The sequence below is a fragment of the Bactrocera latifrons genome, unplaced genomic scaffold (assembly GCF_001853355.1).
Source record: "Bactrocera latifrons isolate USDA-ARS-PBARC rearing strain unplaced genomic scaffold, ASM185335v1 scaffold_203, whole genome shotgun sequence".
NCBI lineage: Eukaryota > Metazoa > Arthropoda > Insecta > Diptera > Tephritidae > Bactrocera > Bactrocera latifrons.
This window is the reverse complement of record NW_017535553.1, coordinates 483,119-500,725: the sequence shown is the minus strand read 5'-3', so window position 1 is coordinate 500,725 and position 17,607 is coordinate 483,119. Positions and strand designations below refer to the sequence as shown.

Genomic DNA, 17,607 nt, shown 5'->3' with positions numbered 1-17,607 from the left:
GAGGTCAGAAACTCCTTAACTAGTTTTGAGCTCACAGTCAGGAGCCTAAGTGCATTGATAGCAATCACCCCCGCTCGAGAGATGCAACATTGGTCCGCTGGTCTGAAACTAGAGTCGATGAAAAGCTCCCTACAGAAGACTCCGTCGCCTACTTTTTCCCTTAATCCATCCATCCATCGATCCTTCTTTGSATGGAGCYCCTCATATGAGAAGTTTATATAGGTATAATGGCAGCCTTCCCGCTAAGCACCTACCAGCTATGGCTACAGATGGAACCAGTAGAATGGCATTGGTGCYATTGTTGGGGTAGTAATTGTGATCTCACGTATACCAATGTGGGCCTCTCTTCTAATAACGTTCCAACTGTTTAGCTAGTGTGGTTTTYCCAAGCGTCCTCTACCATGGCTTCTCATATACAACAATATAAAACACAAGATACATTTCTCACATTCTCCTCGATCTTGCTTTCCATAAAAACTTCCCCACGAGTACTTCACGTGGTCCACCGGTTGAAGAATATACATCAAAACGAAGGGAGAGTAACAACAGATTTATGTAGGCCCTAGTCAGTAAAACTAGCTCAGTGTCGGCATAGGCAATCAAGAACTTAGTATTACACTTAACTCATATAAGAGTTCAAGTATGTCCTACCGTGAGTGCCGCTTTCATTTTACATCATGGAAAAGTAGAAAATACGAAATAGTAAGCACTACTAACACTAGTTGAAAACCCATCAGAATCAGTTGAATCTCATTAAGAAAGGCTTATTGGTAATGCTAAGAGTATTGTATCTGTAGCAGAGGCCGACTTTGAGCAATTTAGCTAAATTTGTAAGCCTATCACACTAGATTCAAGATGATTGCTCTCAATCTCTTCTAGTCTATTGTCCATTCAAGTAAGCGCTGAGRCTAAATTTAATACTAAGTTGTGGTTTTGTTTCAGTGCGAAACAGTTGTTCAAGCGTCTCAGACATTCCCACGCGGTACATAGGCGTTTTTTAATATTGATTCTTCATTTGTTTTTCGTTTCTACTTTGTTTTGTGGAAATTATGTCACTTTTGCGCGCTTTAGCTGTCAACTCGCTCTTATCATTTGCGTTTCTGTTTTGCTTCGTGTACTGTGTACATTTTGAAAAATATTGGACAACAACAACCACMACCGTCAAGCCGTGGCACATACGCCAGCCGGGCCTATCACTGCCGCTGCCCCACAGTCACCCGTCTAAGTGTTCGCGTGAAGTGCCGTGAGTACGACAAGTAGACAAGTACACCACAAATCTTTGATTAATTTGAATTTTTTCTTATGTCGTCCCCCAATGTTCCAGCGCGGTATTCTTCCAGTTCGAGAAGGACGTGCAAGTGGTGGGCAAYAGYACAAACAGTATTTATTTCAATATCATAGAGGAGTGCTGCAAGGGTTATAAGCGCTACGACTTCGACTGGAACCGCTGCGTGCCGGATTGYGGCAACAAATGTCAGGCCAATGGATTTTGCTTGGATGGCGGCATTTGCAAATGTTTTGACGAATTCGTGCACAATCATCGCAATGTCTGCATACCGACTTGTCCGCTTGGCTGTCCACACGGTCAGTGTTACTTGAATGGCACTTGTATTTGCGATGCGGGCTACGAGTTGGATCCGACACGAAAGTAYTGCACGCCGCGCTGTGAGTCCAGTTGTGCACGCAATGAGATCTGCGTCGAGCCGAATAAGTGCGATTGTGCCGAGGGATATACGCGTGCGCTGCCACCCAGCACCATGGGCTGTCAGCCCATTTGCATACCGGATTGTGGTTTTGGGCATTGCGTGTCGCCAAATCAGTGCGAGTGCTTCCGTGGCTATCAAAAGCGCGAGAACCGCACCTCTTGTGAGAGTAACTGTTACATGTAAGTGCTGAGCTTAACTCTCAGAACCACTGCTCTAAAATGTATTACATACAGGCGCTGCGAAAATGGCTTCTGTGYGAATCACACCACYTGTATTTGTCAGAAYGGTTACCGCTACGACCRSAATACGAGCTCTTGCCTTCCCATTTGTAGCGAAGACTGCGAAAACGGCATTTGCATCTCGCCGGGCGTATGCCGCTGCTTCAATGGTTATGTGCGTCGCGGTCCAAAGTGCGATGGTGTATGCGAGGAGTAAGTTTGGTAAAATACTTCCCMATGTATACAGTATAAATTCAACTTTATTCACAGAGGCTGTGGCTTTTATGGCAAGTGCATAGCACCGAACGTTTGCGGTTGTTCTCTTATTGAGGGTCCCGTGCGCAACTTTCAACGCTGTGCACATGGAAATTGCAATTCCAAAGGTCGTTGTCGTTGCAAGGAGGGCTTCGTACGTTTCATCGATCAATGCATGGAGCCAGATAAGGTGACCACTTATGCATCTATGCGGCCCAGCCGACTGAATCAGACACTGTTGCTAGAGTTCAATATGCTGATCGGCAGACATTTCATGTTTCCTTTTCAAATTCCGCTCATTTATTGAGAGCGATACTTTGTACTTTGGGTTTATGTAAAATATARAATTTATAGCTACTTCCTTATTCTAAATTCAAATTATTTAGAATTCTATGATAATATTCAAAGATTTGGGACGGGGGCGATTAAATGATATCTTTTTTGATGTTTTAAGACACTTCGTGTATATTTTCTCGGAATTTCAATTGCTGGGTTAGGTCACTTATAGTCGGTCAGCAGATCCTCATAGATCAACGAAGCCTTGTGAGCTTACCAAAAATTTATATAGACTATTAATGATATGTCTATATTTCAAACTCATTCTGGCAAAAGCCGGGCAGTAGAGTCTTAACTATTCAAACTTGCATTCCTCCATGAGGCTTTGCCAAAGATATTGAACAGCGTTTTGTCAGTACCCTTCCTATTGCGGAGAGATTGACATAGCTGCGAGCAAATCAATCAGAAGACATCTTACAGTTAACTCTGGGYCAAACAACTCTTTGTTATGGTGRTTGACCAGCGCTTGCCGAGCTTACTGAACATCCATACGTTCAGCGCTGGAAGGTAAAAGGGCATAGATTGCGAATCGATTTGCCTCCAATCGGATGAAATGGAAGTAAGAGTGCCCGAAACGAAAACCTGCTTAATTTAATTTGCATTTATGGGTGATCCATTTCTGTGGTGGCTATTTTTAGATATCCTTGGATGAGGTTCTAAACGACGTTTAGGAACTTTCTTTATCAAAAGAGCTTCATCGTCAGCAAACGCAACTACCTGGCAGTCTTGTTTCTCAAGTTCCTTCAAATGATCATTCAACACTTTGTGCCAGAACAGCGGTAAAACGACGCCACTTTCCGCTTTTCCTCTATTTTCTATCCGACTTGTCCATGCACTTCTTCACTCCACTRCATCCGATTTGTCGCAAAAAGAACTATAGATGTGAGTTTTATCAAACTTGCTAAGACCTCCAATAATCGCCACCGACCATACGTTGTGGAAGGCCGCCTCGATATCATGGAAGGTACCCACAATATAGTCTTTATATGTAAGGGATCGATGCTGTCATGACACTACTGCCTTTGTTGCAGGCATACTCAGCAGTAGTAATTCATRAATCATTCTAGCAAATGGAAACAAAGCGAGATTGATAGGCTTCATTAGCAGTGACCTAAACGCTTTTATCGGCCTTCGGGACTAACCACCCCAACCTGCCTCTAAACTGGTGAAATGTGACTTATCTGACGCTGGTCACTTAATGATTTTTAATGTTTTTAAGGTTATGTTCTCTGACGTTCCTTTGTTCTGTTAGCTCTTTGATATACTTCACGTGCCCATTGTCTCTTTGAATCTTCGAAAGAGGTAATAATAAAAAAAAAAATAATATTTAAACAGCAGTATAACATTGCTTACGAAAGATACTCAAAACCCATTCAAAAATTGTCATAACTGTTTGATGTTGTACAAAAGTTTTTCAACTTGTCTGTGGATACCTTACTCGTTCAGGAAACGCAACCAACTATGCAGTAGTAAAGTTAATATAAATTTAAACTCTCGCCTACTTTTAGGCGTCAGATCGCAAATAAGTAATTTGCTGTTCAAAAAGTGGATTTTTAGGCACGCCTATAAGGTAGGCACTAGTATTGGTGGATGATAGTGCATTTCAATTATAAACACACATATTTATATAAGGAACTATAAAGTATAATTTTTAAGCTACACACACATACGTAAAATGTGCATACGTGAGCAACGAATGACAATAAAAAATTGCTGCTTTTAATTCTAATATCAGTGCCATGAACTTTCGTATCACTTAACTCATGCAAATTGGGTTAGTTGGGTTAGCAGCTAGATTATGCTCAATCTATATAATTTGTAGCCGCCTATGCGTTCTCTCACGCAAACTGCTCTCCACTTTTGTAGCAAACACAGTGCGGAAAAGCTAATATAGAAATTTGTATCAGCTGCTGTCTTATCAGCGCCATAACCAGCGCCATATGTGGACTTTCTTTGCGTTAAGAGTATAAACAATAAGAATTATGCGAAGAAAGCCTGAGAACTGTCGGAACAAAGCATAAGTAGAGAAAGATACAGTAAGCTGCAAAGTGAACTCKGAAGAAAACTGTGGGGAAAAGCGTTTGAGGAGCAGACAACAACGGGCAACCGCGCGACGGCGTTAGTTCTGAAAAGAAAGCCACGCGCTGCGGTTTAGTAAGAGATAATCATATTCATAGAAAAAAAAATTTTTTTCTTATTATTATAGTATTTATTAGAAATTTTAACTCATCAGCTATGAACTTTAATGTGCTTGCATTGCTGGTGATGCTCTACACAACACTGCTGACGAATGTGGTGAATGGCCAATTCTGGAGGTTAAACAGTCCAAGTGACCGCGATAATTTTATTTTGGAAACCAAATCGGTTATGGCCTCCGGCATATGCTACAAGGAAGTGCTGTGAGTGAAGATCAATTGTAATTATTAACTGACAAAAGCGTTATACTGTTGTTGGCTGATAACAGTTTAGTTTAATAAATAAAAAGTTGCCATTTAACTAAAAAAAATCACAGGCATTTTTGTTAATTAAAATATTTATACATGCAGTGGCGAAGCTAGCGAGCCCACCTTGAAGCTGCAAACGATCTCCTATTGCTGYCCTGGCTATCGGCGCGACTTGCAGTCCTCGGCAATGCATTGCGAGCCCATCTGTTCGGAGGATTGYACGAACGGCATTTGCACGGCGCCGGATGTTTGCGAGTGTTATCCGGGCTACACACGCGCCGGCGGTCGCTGTGAGGAACTGTGAAGTGAGATGACAGATATTTTTAAGTATTAAACTTAGAATAGAGACAGACACTAGAAGCCGCAAGAATATTGAGATTTTATTATGTAAAGGCACGAATTACATACAATTGCATTATAGAAAGACTTCTCGAGTCGAATGTTGTATACTATTTGATCTTTTAAGGGTTGCATAGTGTTAAAGTAAAAGCAAATCATAATTTCAATAAAGTTCTGTAAAAATTTAATACAATTTTATACAAATTAAATACTTTTAAAGCAATAAAATGTTGCTAATAGCTGTAACACTGTACAAACATTTTGTCAGAACCCTTAAAATTAATGGCTTTTTATTTTTTAATTAGATTCTTTTTAATTTTGCCTTTGAATATGACTCGAACTGGTCCATTGCAATTGCCCACGCAAGAAAAGGAAAAAAAAAATGTTTAGGTGAACATCTTGCAGGAAATGGTCGAGGGGTCTACTTCATCCCGAACATAAGTATTTGAGTGGCGCAATACCTTCAGTGAAGGTCGTTAAGTCATCGAAAACTTGCCTCATGCGAGTCGTCCATCTCTCTATGTTCTCCGTTAATGACGATAACATCGAAATAGCTAAGGAAACATTACATGAAAACCATCATTTTGGCATCGGAGTGATAATAAAGATTCTCAATAACGTTAATGAATCAACTTGCCCATATCTTGGTTAATGTTTTGGATATAAAACGGATCGAATAGAGACTTGTACGAAAAGTCTCGGTTTTATGGATATGACGCCGGAATCGTCTAGCAATGGTGCTCCAAGCATAATCTGTGAACGAAAAAAGCACATAAATGGCGGTAAGAAACAAAAGCGATGTTCCTCGTTGTCTTTAATTACCGCGGTGTCAGCAAGAATTTGTGGCGCAGGATCCAACGAACAATAATTAATACTACTTAGACGTTTTAGGGACGACCGGATTTGTGGGTAGAAATGCTTTCATTTTTCAATGAGGTAATGCCCAAGGCCGAGGCTTGCAATAGTGTATGGAAATAGAACAAAACGGCTTATATTGGCACAAAAGGAGCCTATTTTAAAAACGATAAGAGATTTGTATGGAAATACATAAAAATGTAGGTAGTCCGGGTCAAATTTGATCAGTTGGCATACATGTATATATATGTATAGTAAGTATGTCTGTACACCTTGAAAATAACTGGCGTCAAAATCAAACAACTTGCTGTATACCATGTTTGCTTACACTGAACCCAAAAAAAATAAATATCTTTGATACAGCAAGCTGACATTTAATATAAAAAGAGTGCTGCTCATTGCGTATACATATGTAAACACTTGCTTTTTAGCTTATACATATGTATGTAAGTGACTTTAATCCATATGAGCGCCGTTTGAGTTAATGAGATAAGAATTTATAAATTTACTAACAACAAAAACACATGTGTAACAAACAATAATTGCACAGTGTGGGCAAAAAGTGGAGGCAAATCAACAACAGCACAAAGTTTACATATGTGTCAAACCGAAATGCTTGAAGAACGCTGGCTGCACATACTACAGTTGTATGTGTATGTGCCAAGACCAGTGTTGAGCCGCTTTTCGAAAATGACGTTATCAATAATTCGTGGAAGAACAAGAGAAATATGAAAACAAAACAACACAAGCAACTTAGACAGATTTATAGCTTGATGCTTGATGATGATAGGTTGGATGTCGGATTATGGGGTTGGGAGGAATATAGGAAGGGGATTTTTTGTAAAAAAAAAGCAGTCAGATATTAAAAATAAAAATCTTTTATTAACGAGAATTTAAATGGAATAATAAAACTGATTCTAAATAAGGCATAAAAAAAATGGAAAATTTAAATAATGTCAAATTTTGTTACATTTATTTCATCGAAATATCCATCAACTTATGGTCAACATAATCGGTCTACTGAGCGTATTATTCGCAATGCCATCCCCATCTTGAGACTCCGCATTCATTATTGGATAAAATTAGACCAAATAGACCGCGTCAAGCACGCASTGAAGAAAATACAGCAGGCGTAGCTAGGAGTGTACTCGAAGAGCGTAAAGAGKCAATTCGGCGCCGTTCAAAGCAACTCGGAGTGACGTATGAAAAGACTTGGCGAATTTTACGTCGACATTTTTAGAAGCGTATAAAATACTGCTTGTGAAAGAACTGAAGGTGCTCGACGTTCACAAGCGACATGGTTTCGATCTAAGAAAGAGAACTATATTCTTCTACAGTTTCTTTTACGGTAAGCATTTTAAGTATCCATAGAGTACAAAATTTCTAACATAAAAATGTGCACCCATGACGAGTGTTGCTTTATGGTACGGGTAGCTTGTTCCAAAAATTTATACGTGATCTTGAACTAATGAGCCAGTACCGCTATGCAAAGTTTAACCTGAACTGGGTTCACATAATTTCCACGTGTTCTCTCCATGWATGTCTTTTCTCAATTGTACCATAAGTCCCAGATATTTTGCGGTTGTGCTTGTTGGTAGCAACTAACCACATAGAATCATTTGAAGACATACATATTTCGTGCCTAAGGGCACAGTACACCACTAGTAGGAATTTTTAGTATTAAAGCCAATATTACATTTTGTGAGTCATGGTTCTAGAGCGAACAATTGCGTTCGAGTGAAATTGCTACTCAACGTCAGTAGTAACCGCAGAGAATATAGAGCGCCGGTGCAAGGATGCTGTCTTGAGATACAAGAACGCGTGTGTGAGATCCGACTCAGCGTCGCAACAACTGACGTGGAATGTCCGATTATACAGGTATGACTTTAGCTGCATTAAGTGAGCCATGACAAGTTGTTTTCTTTAGCATATTAAGGGTGATAGAAAGTTAACACAAATTGGATTATAATACAGTCAAATTCTATTCTTGCATTAATTTTGGCACTATGTGGTTAATATGTCTTCCAATCCAATTTTCCATGGCAACAGTTATAAAATATTGTATTGTGTGGCATTGCTCAATTGTGCCATGAAACTCTCTGAATTCAAACTCTTGAGCCGGGATGAGTGGTTTCTCTTCCATCAGAGCAAAAACCGGTACAAAAATATTCTCGATATCGATTTGAATAGACCAGATGTTCAGGTTTACCAGACTCCGGAATCAAAATTATCTCAGCACCTTCTCATTGCGAAGGAGAAAGGCACCGCTTAAACCACTAGCCATGATTTTTACCAACGATTCATAAAATAATTCAACAACAAAATTTTTATTTTTTATAATTCTTGTAAATAGTACACACATTTACAATTTTGCTTTCCTTTTATTAAGAAAAAGTTAGAATSAAACGCATATGATAATAAATCAATGAAATATTATATCTAAGAAGTTATGAAACTAAAACCAGTAATGGACTGTTTGGCTCAACTAACACAGAATTCATTTGCCATATATCATACATAATGCATACATACATACGTATATGTTTAGATGTGCAATTGAAATTCGCAGCTCATTTTATGTACTCCAAACGCCGGAACAGCGTCATTTACATATATGAATGTTGTTGTGACTAAATCTTTGATTTAAATATATCTGCACTTTTCAAATAATTTTGCTTCAACTCGCAGCTCAGTTGAAGCGTAGCTTTTGCCTCCGACGGACGTGTCTCATTTTCAAATTACGACAATAACAAAATACTAATAATAAATTCGCGCATATACATACATACAAACACATATTTTTACGTAGTGATCTCATCGCAGAATTCGCAACTACAATGCATACGCTTGGCACACTTGTAAGCGCACTGCTGCTGCTGACAGCGGGCGCGCATGCGCAGATCAAAACACACTATCCTGCCGGCATTAAGACGCACTATCCTGCCGCACCGAACTCCGCCAACTTGCTGTATAATGAGCACAACTATACGGCRCAGTACAAYCGCAMCTTCACTGCAGCGGACACCTATCAGGGTGGCAGTRCAGGCGTGGTGAGTGACAATGCTGGCGTTGTTAATGGCTATGCTGTCGATGGCGATGGTAAGGCGCATTTGGCTGGTGGYAACCACCTGGCAGCTGGTGAGGAATACCACTACTATGGCGCTGGCGGCAGTTACAGYAGCGGCGGTAGCTTCAGCAGTGGCGGCAGTGCTAGGCAACGCGTGCCACARTTTGTAGATGCGGCCGCGGAGTTTGTCAACAAGACACGCTCTCAAATGGCGTCTGGCATTTGCTACACGGAAGTGCCGTAAGTAGACTAGGCTTTTTAAAAGACGATGCACAAGCGGATTTCTAATTTAAAAAACTGGTGAAGAAGATATTTTTTTAAGTAAATAGTTAGGAATGTAGAGAGTTTCGGTCAAATGTCAGCAGATGCTTTTACAGAACATTATATTATAACTTTTTTAATTTTGCTTATTATTTTAATCTCATTCCTTTTAGAAGTAGTTTTGGAGGCCTCAATAAAAACAAGTGCACAATTTTTGCATAAAAAAAAATATTTATTGATTATATAGAAACATATGTGCTGCCCATATTTCATATGACAGATGTCTTTAGTGAAACAAAAATATTTCCTTCTTTTTCTGATTAAAACTAATTCAACATTTGGTGCCGAACTTTTTTATATTCTCTTAAATATGCATCCTATAAAATATCAAAAACATTCCGAATATATATAATATATATGTCTATATGAATACCTATTTCGTATTGCAGAGCTATACACTTGTGTATTATTATTAACGAGTTCGTAAATAATATTGAACTRGTAACCTCAACATCCTCATTGCGGCGATAAGTGATAAGCAAATCGGAACACTAAACTGAAAATAATAATAATTTAGCTCTAAAAATATTGCTTTATCGCTAATCTATTTAGCAAGAGAGCAGCAGTTGGGAGATGGTTATAGTTTGAAACGATATTTCGCTTTGTACGCGCCATGAGTTGTTTAATATTTTGGAAAAAAAAAAATATTTTGAAATTTTTAATAAATAGAACACTGGCCACTGCTCAACGCAATTTCCGTTTTCGCAATGTTTAACCAGCAATATATTGACTTGTTTACATAAGCAATAATAAATGTAATTTTTCACTATTTAACACCACAATAATGCCAGAGGCGAAATTCAGTCACTTAGTTAAACAAGTCACAAAGATATTCATTGTCTCACACCTCCTATAGCTGGTGATAATTGAGTCATAGCTTCATCGATGCCGAAACTTTATAGTAGGATGTGACTATTGTTCCCAAAACAGGTTTTTCTATATTCGTTTGTTTACTGTTCTTTACTTCAAATCGCTTGAGGAGCGAACAAAAGGAACGTTTTTATTAAAAACAGTAAAACATCAAATAAAAATGTCTGGTACTTATATATGAATATATTTTGTTGTTTGTTTGCTTTGAATWTCCAATGAATCTGTAGGAAATAATTGAAGATATGCAATTAAAAAYAAGAAATGCTACACACATAACWGATCAATTTAAAGGTCCCCGGCATACCATAGTAAAACACACTTTTTTTGTTTTTTTTAATTCCTTGTTTTATTCAAGAAAGTTTCCTTTAAAGGCGATATACTSAATATAGCGACTGTMGAACCTTTTGATAMMAATTTTGTAGTASGATTTTTCWCAGCTTCGMACCAGCAAGCACTGTTTTGAGATCTGAGGACAGGAAAGAGTCCCTAASAATGAGATGTGAACAATATTTCGGTTACGTAAGCAATTTGAAGCCGAATTCATACATACACATTCATACACAGACTTGTCTTGGTGAAACASCACTTTCGTTTTCTTCAAATGCGGCCATTTTTCGGCGATTTCGTCCTTCAAATGGTTCTGTAACGCTATGAAATAGTCGCTATTGATGGGCGTTTTCTTTTTTATTTTTTGCCAAATTTCGACTTTTGCCGTGCCAGTGATCATATTCTACTATATTCTACTCATATGAAATATCGTTCACCATGTTTTTGTTCAAATTATATTTGTTTAAGATCCATCAGCAAAAACTCGATTGATCATTCCGATCGAACTCTATCTCGCTACTAAATAATTTTAGTTGTTATGAACGGATTTGTTAAGTTCAACATATGAGAGCTGAAGTGCCAAGTGAAAAAAATGTATAATCGCTTTCAGATATTTTAAACAGTATGTAACCATTTTATAACCAAACTTAAATATTAGTGGTTTCTTTATATCGTTTTTTCTTCGCCTGTAAACTTATGAAAAGTGATGTTACGTTRTTTTGCATTTTATGCATATATCATTGKTTTACTMTCATCTAAGAGGTATAGACARCTAGAATATAATTAAAGAACCTTAATCTTATTTTTATTCAATTATTCAATTCCACTTCCATCAGAGTTTTTGAAAAAAAAAATTAATAGCAACAAAATCTTGCTCACGTTCCAGCACCTCAACACTGGTACGTGATAAAACGATGATACCAGCTGGTAACGGCACCAGTGCCGACAAGAGCAAAATCCAAATATGCTGCGAGGGCTATGTGCGCAACCCACACGTCTACTCACGYTGCGATCCAGTCTGTCTCGACGACTGCCCCAACGGCATTTGCACGGCGCCCAATACCTGCGTCTGCATACCCGGTAACGTACGCAATCACGAGGACAAATGCATTTCCACCTGCCCCATCGGCTGCGGCAATGGTGTGTGCGATGMACAAAATCAATGCAAATGCAAAACCGGCTATACGCTGGACGTGAAAACACAGAAATTTTGTGTGCCTCAATGCGACAGGCCCTGCGATTATGGCAAGTGTGTAGCGCCCAATAAGTGCGATTGCTTTGATGGTTACCGTTTGACCGCCGGTGGTGTGTGTGAGCCGAAATGCGACAATTGCGAGAATGGACGCTGCTCAGCACCGGGCTTGTGCACATGCGATCAGGGTTACACAAAAGTGGATGGCGTTTGTGAGCCCGTGTGCACGCTGTGMGTAKACYTCAACTTGCTGCAAGTTCCCTACCAATAACTATGTTTGTTTATCTTTCAGCGGCTGTGAGAAGGGACGCTGCGTTGGACCCGACGTYTGCGCGTGCACCAAAGGTTTCGAGCTAGATCGCTCYGGCACCAAATGCATACCACATTGCGATCAACCCTGTCTGAATGGCGTCTGCGATGGAGCGAATAGTTGTGCCTGCAACCCTGGCTATATATCGGACGAGGTACAGAAGAACGTGTGTCAGCCRCATTGTCCGCAGGGCTGCCCCAATGGCTACTGCACTGCACCAAACTTTTGCGTCTGTAAGCCAGGCTACCGCAAGTCTGGTATTAAGGGCCGCCAAACGTGCACAGCTGTCTAGTGAAGTTTGTTGAATTCTTTAAACTTTTTGATTCTTGAATGTTTTTCTCTTTAATAGAAAAAAAGGCAAAATATATATTTATATTAATAAACGTATAACTTATATAGTTGTTTTATTGCTTGAAAAGGAAGTGACGTCCTATAAGCGTCTTGAATTCACGCCACAACAGCCGATTGAAGTACTGCTCGTTGACGCTCACCAGCTCATAGAGTTGGTTTGAATCTACGCATCTGTCTATGAAGTGTGTCAACGCAATCGGACAAACGCAATGCCCGCTTGGGTCGCAAATTCCCGATCTACAAAGTTGCCCAGTTCGCCTGCAACCACAAACTCCAGGTTCTAGGCATTCGCCATAGTATCCACAGTTGCTGAAATTGCAATGATTATTGCTTTCAGAATGCTTTCATTTCGATCTCAAGTATTTAGAGATACTCTTCTAAGCTAAAACCCTTCTTCTCTCTATTATTTCCGATTCTCTGATCATCTGTATAAAACAATACTTACGTCTTGCATATCGGTTCACAACCGGGTTCTCTATACTCATAGCCCTCGAAACATCTGCACACTCCAGGTCCAATGCAAACACCACCCCGGCAACTGTCACCACAATCCGGCAAACAACTGGTGGTGTCCACATCATATTTGTAACCATCCCGACACTGACAGTTATTGCGCGACTCACAGAAACCATTTTCGCAGCTTCTACAACAACAACAATATGTATAGCATATTAGCTAAAGAAAATATTCCTACAAGCTCTACGTACATATAGCAATCGGCTTCGCACACATTTCGCAAAGGCCGCTTATGGTAACCTTGAAAGCATTCGCACTTATTCGGGCCCACACATTTGCCATGCCCACAATCGGGTATACAAACCGGTTGGCAGCCCAAATCCGGCGTCATTTTGTAGCCCTCCGCACAGGCGCACCTACCCGGCGCAATGCATTCCTGATGTGTGCCACACTTTTGCGGACACTTGGGGCGACAGTACTTCCTCGTCTCCAAATCCAACGTGTAACCAGGATCACACTGGCAGGTGCCATTTAAGAAGCAACGTCCGCTTTCGCAGGCAATCGGGCAAGTGTGCACACATTCGCCACGCTGGTTGCGTACGAACTCCGGAAAGCATTCGCATTGGTTGGGCRCACGGCAGAAACCGTTACGACAGTTGTTTGGTGAGACAGCCGAACAATCCGGTACGCATTGATCACCAACGAATCGCGAGCGTGTGTACCCTTCGCAGCACACCTCGATGCGTTGCCAGTGAACGGTGGAGCCATTGCCGATGATGGGCGCATCAGGCGCGGTTTGGAAATAACGTGCGCTTTAACCATGCCAAGCAATAGGAATATAGATAAATATRTATTTTTATTAATAGTTGAATGTCGTTTAAATAAATGCAAAAAATGTCATTACTTACGGCACCTCACGCAGACAGCGGTTACCGCTTTCCCCTGGATCATTGTAGCGTAGAGAAAAGCTACCGATCTCATAGTAAATGTCACCATATARCTGTTCGGTGTTTTGCTCCTGTGTAGTGGCAACGCTCAGCGCGGTAAACACAAATAGGGCGTAAGCCAAAAACATTGYKTAGGGGAAAGATTGAGAACTCGTATGAAGAAAGTACTGTTGTTGCTCTCAACACTTCATTGTTATGTGTGTCACTAATGTTTATATTTTGCTTTGATGCGCAGTGATGGAAATGTCAAAATCGATTGAGTCGCTGTGGCCTATACTATACATACAAGTACCCATTAACCGATAACCTTATCAGAGGATAGAAACTGGCTCGATTAATATGTAATTAACGTTAAAATAATAAAACGTTAAACACCGGGTGCTGCAGAGTCGAAAATACAAATTCGAAATTGAGGAAGGCCAGCCCAAAATATACCCCTGCACATTTCGGGCGGTCTTGGGTGGTGTTAAGGAGAKAGTTGATCGGTAGGAGAGTGCATTCTATATGCATTATGTTACTCATGTCTAAAAATAAGTTAAGTTTGTTATGACACACATAATTTTGTAMATTTTTTACATAATCAGCAAACCCTCAAACATGTATTTACTGTGCCAAGACTGATAATAATAATTTGAAAAACTCTTTCTGCCTTTGCAACAGCCACTCATGCCTTTTTTTTGCAATGAGAAAAGGCTCTACAGTTCCTTATCGGCGTTGCGTTTTTTTGAAATGAGCAAAAAATTAATTTTCAATGTCAAACAATCGTGAAAGGGCACATCGTGTGGGCAGGCACATCGGTCGTCTTGTTTATTTATCGCTACTGTATATATATGTATATCAGTTTATTGTTTACTTATTATTTTATATTTACTTATTAGATTTTCGCTTGAAAGTAGGCCTTTCGGCTGATAAAAACATTTCAAGACCGCAAAGGCATATATGTATAACATAAATTAGAAACAAGCTTAGAAGTTATGTAAGAATGAGTTGCATGGTGTGAACTAAGAATGCATACACCATTGATACAGAAATATATATTACAATGTAGAGTATCAAATGCTTATCAGAGGGTGTTACAATGGATTAACTAGTGAAGCTAAAAAATTAAAACCAGCTATATTCGATTGATCGAACTAGAAAGTGAGACGAATCGAACACACGGTTGGTATAAAATATTTCTCGGCTCGCATTCTTTGCACCCTATTCTCTTGTAAAAAAAAAAACCTATATGCGATTGAGAAGGTTTATGCCACGTCAGTTGGCGCAGATTGTGGGATCTCCCTTTTTGTGGATTGWGCGGAGCACACTTAAAATCCGGCCATCGGACATGGCTTCATCCGACCATATTCTAGAAATAAGCTGATGCATGCTCCTTATTAATTCTTCGTCGTCGTGTTTGAATAGCTCGGCTGACAAATGATCGGTACCCGCCGCTTTGAGGTTCTTCAGACTAGTGATTCCTATTCGAACTTATTTGTGCAGGAATCTAGTTGTCCAGGAAACTAAGTTTCGGGCCCYTTCGAAGTCGATCAGCCTCAACCAATTTGGAGAGGTTTCGCTATGGAGGCTGAATTTTCCGAATTGTGGCTACAAGCTCATCCACCGGTGTGAATGCCAGCACTCGGCGTCTGAGTCTTTCTCACACCACGATCCCCACCACGATCCCCACAACGAATTTCTGCTTCTTATATGGCCGCTGTAATAAATGTCACAAGGACCTACTCGTCCATGTTCTTGTCCCGTCCGCATTTGTTGGACGACGGTGGTGTCAGCCTTCTCAATTTAGGCACCGGACATTCCAGGTACATGTATTGAGTCATAGACTTTGTTATGTTTGCTGTGGCGCGTTTCTCATCCGAGGAAARAAATTTTACTTTAAAAATCATTATCTTTCATTTATTATGTGTAACAAAATATAAATGTATGCGTATTAAAAAGAATATTCTACAAAAATATAGTGAAAATGGCATAATGATACTGTTTATAAAAATATTTGGTGCAATTACTCTGCTTYTCTTACAATAGTAAGAGGATACGACGCGAGCGTCGATCAAATATTAAATGAGAGCCACTTTGCGTGTGGCGCTGTTGTTGGTGGCGTTCACGTTGGATGCGGACGCGGACGCGGACGCTGAAGGCACTTGCAGGAAATTGGCATTTTGCGGTGGTATAATCAAGTGGGCAATATGATGTTGCTGTTGTTGTAGGGTTGCGGCAGTCAAAGGCTGTTGGGCAATGAATGCTGATATTTGTGTGTGTTGCATAGGTTTCTGCAGCTGTGGCGCGTKTGGCGATAAACTCACTTGGCCAAGAGCGTTAGTGGTGTGAATGTGTTGTTGCTGATGTTGTTGTTGATGGTTGGAGAATTGTGGATGATTATGTTGCGGATGCTGCTGTTGGCTATGATGCCTTTGTCTGTGTTGAGTATTAAAGCTGAGTTGCTGTTGTTGTTGTTGTTGCTGGTAAGCTGCAGGATAGCGTATCTCATCGTAGAGATGCGAGTCTGGGCTGCCTTTGCGCGACTTGGGCGACACAATCGAATAGAGTGAGAGTTTGCGTGCGTAATCATAAGCGGACGTGTTGAACGACGAGTTGTTGCTGGGCGCATCATAGAATTCGGGTCCTGCTGCACAAAAAGAAAAATCGATATTAATTTTACTGCCAACAAATCACATTTCGGATCAGGACACTTACATACCCTCGATTTTGTTGCGCACCATTTCCGTGAAGGCCGGCAAATCAGGCAACGGTTTTAGGGAACTCTTACCGCCCACGCCAGACATTGCTGTGGCGTCCACCGTGCTACCACTGTCGCCGCCCAGCTCTGCGGACGGCCCACCGAAACTGGCATTGCGCACTGCCAACGCCGCCTCGACGCGCTGCTTTTGCCAGTGATAGCGCCGATATATATAGAGCCAACTAATGCCGATGGCAACAACAATGATGAGCAACAGCACAAGCAGTGTGCTTAGCAGATTAGCATCGTGTTCGGCTGCTGTGGGTGTGGGCGCTAAAGTGTGCGCCGGCGAMTCAATCACACCGCCAAGGCCAGCCAAACTCAGTTTGGTGTCTTGCGCTGCGCCTATCATGGAACCGTTAGCGTGCGTCGGCCAGTCGGCGCCCGCAGCTGTGATTACGTGTATCACCTCTGGTGTCTTGCCGCCGGCGGTGTGTAAGTCGCTCAGCAAGCCACCACTCAAGCCGGGTTGGTGTACAATTATTTTGGGCGTATGCTGATCCTCTTGYTTGATGACGATTACCTCGGGCGCGACGGTGAGTTGTGGCGGCACAATAGTGCTGGTGGCTATGKTCACTATTTTATTCGCTATGCGATCGAGTTTGTGCGTTATGTTGGCGATGGTGGAGTTGAGYGTTTGTATCATGACATGCGTAACATTGGGCATCACTGGGGTCAGCGCATCGCCACAGGCGCCCGTTTGCGGATGGCAGCGTTCGTCGGCGCAYTCGCACTCCTTGTGACACATGACGCCATACGTGCCGGTCGGGCAAGGCAGCTCACAACTATGTTGAAGAAAATACAAACATATAATACTACAAAAAATGTGCTGCAATCAATTAACGCTCACAATTCGCCCGTCCAGCCAGTAGTACA

The 17,607-nt window shown here is 40.8% G+C and overlaps 5 protein-coding genes across 6 annotated transcripts in view; 3 read left to right on the top strand and 2 right to left on the bottom strand.

Annotated features, from left to right (window-relative positions):
- Positions 1 to 163: 163 nt before the first annotated feature.
- On the top strand, positions 164 to 2,551 carry LOC108968114 (tenascin). The gene is made up of 4 exons (XM_018931899.1): positions 164 to 1,243; positions 1,325 to 1,885; positions 1,940 to 2,137; positions 2,195 to 2,551. Exons 1-4 carry the CDS (start codon positions 1,050 to 1,052, stop codon positions 2,484 to 2,486), a joined length of 1,245 nt encoding a protein of 414 aa, XP_018787444.1. The 5' UTR covers positions 164 to 1,049; the 3' UTR covers positions 2,487 to 2,551.
- A 1,909-nt stretch (positions 2,552 to 4,460) lies between these two features.
- On the top strand, positions 4,461 to 5,551 carry LOC108968120. 2 transcript variants are annotated; one of them, XM_018931907.1, is made up of 3 exons: positions 4,461 to 4,669; positions 4,749 to 4,914; positions 5,062 to 5,551. In XM_018931907.1, the coding sequence occupies exons 2-3, from the start codon at positions 4,751 to 4,753 to the stop codon at positions 5,261 to 5,263; spliced, it is 366 nt and encodes a 121-aa protein (XP_018787452.1). In that variant the 5' UTR covers positions 4,461 to 4,669; positions 4,749 to 4,750; the 3' UTR covers positions 5,264 to 5,551. The 2 variants fall into 2 exon arrangements, with proteins under 2 accessions (XP_018787452.1, XP_018787451.1); XM_018931906.1 differs by having other exon boundaries at positions 4,732 to 4,914.
- Positions 5,552 to 8,847: 3,296 nt separating this feature from the next.
- Positions 8,848 to 12,618, top strand: LOC108968113 (von Willebrand factor D and EGF domain-containing protein). The gene is made up of 3 exons (XM_018931898.1): positions 8,848 to 9,460; positions 11,625 to 12,161; positions 12,223 to 12,618. The coding sequence occupies exons 1-3, from the start codon at positions 8,991 to 8,993 to the stop codon at positions 12,530 to 12,532; spliced, it is 1,317 nt and encodes a 438-aa protein (XP_018787443.1). The 5' UTR covers positions 8,848 to 8,990; the 3' UTR covers positions 12,533 to 12,618.
- LOC108968115 (tenascin) lies at positions 12,590 to 14,228 on the bottom strand. Its single transcript, XM_018931900.1, has 4 exons — positions 13,956 to 14,228; positions 13,299 to 13,859; positions 13,037 to 13,234; positions 12,590 to 12,900 (listed from the first exon to the last, which is right to left on the bottom strand). The coding sequence occupies exons 1-4, from the start codon at positions 14,120 to 14,122 to the stop codon at positions 12,645 to 12,647; spliced, it is 1,182 nt and encodes a 393-aa protein (XP_018787445.1). The 5' UTR covers positions 14,123 to 14,228; the 3' UTR covers positions 12,590 to 12,644.
- Positions 14,229 to 15,914: 1,686 nt separating this feature from the next.
- LOC108968111 overlaps positions 15,915 to 17,607 on the bottom strand; it is a gene marked incomplete at its 5' end in the record, with an annotated part of 20,396 nt that continues 18,703 nt past the window's right edge. Inside the window, 3 exon segments of the mRNA XM_018931896.1 lie at positions 15,915 to 16,617; positions 16,693 to 17,516; positions 17,582 to 17,607. Of these exon segments, the coding sequence (XP_018787441.1) occupies positions 16,052 to 16,617; positions 16,693 to 17,516; positions 17,582 to 17,607 (1,416 nt within the window).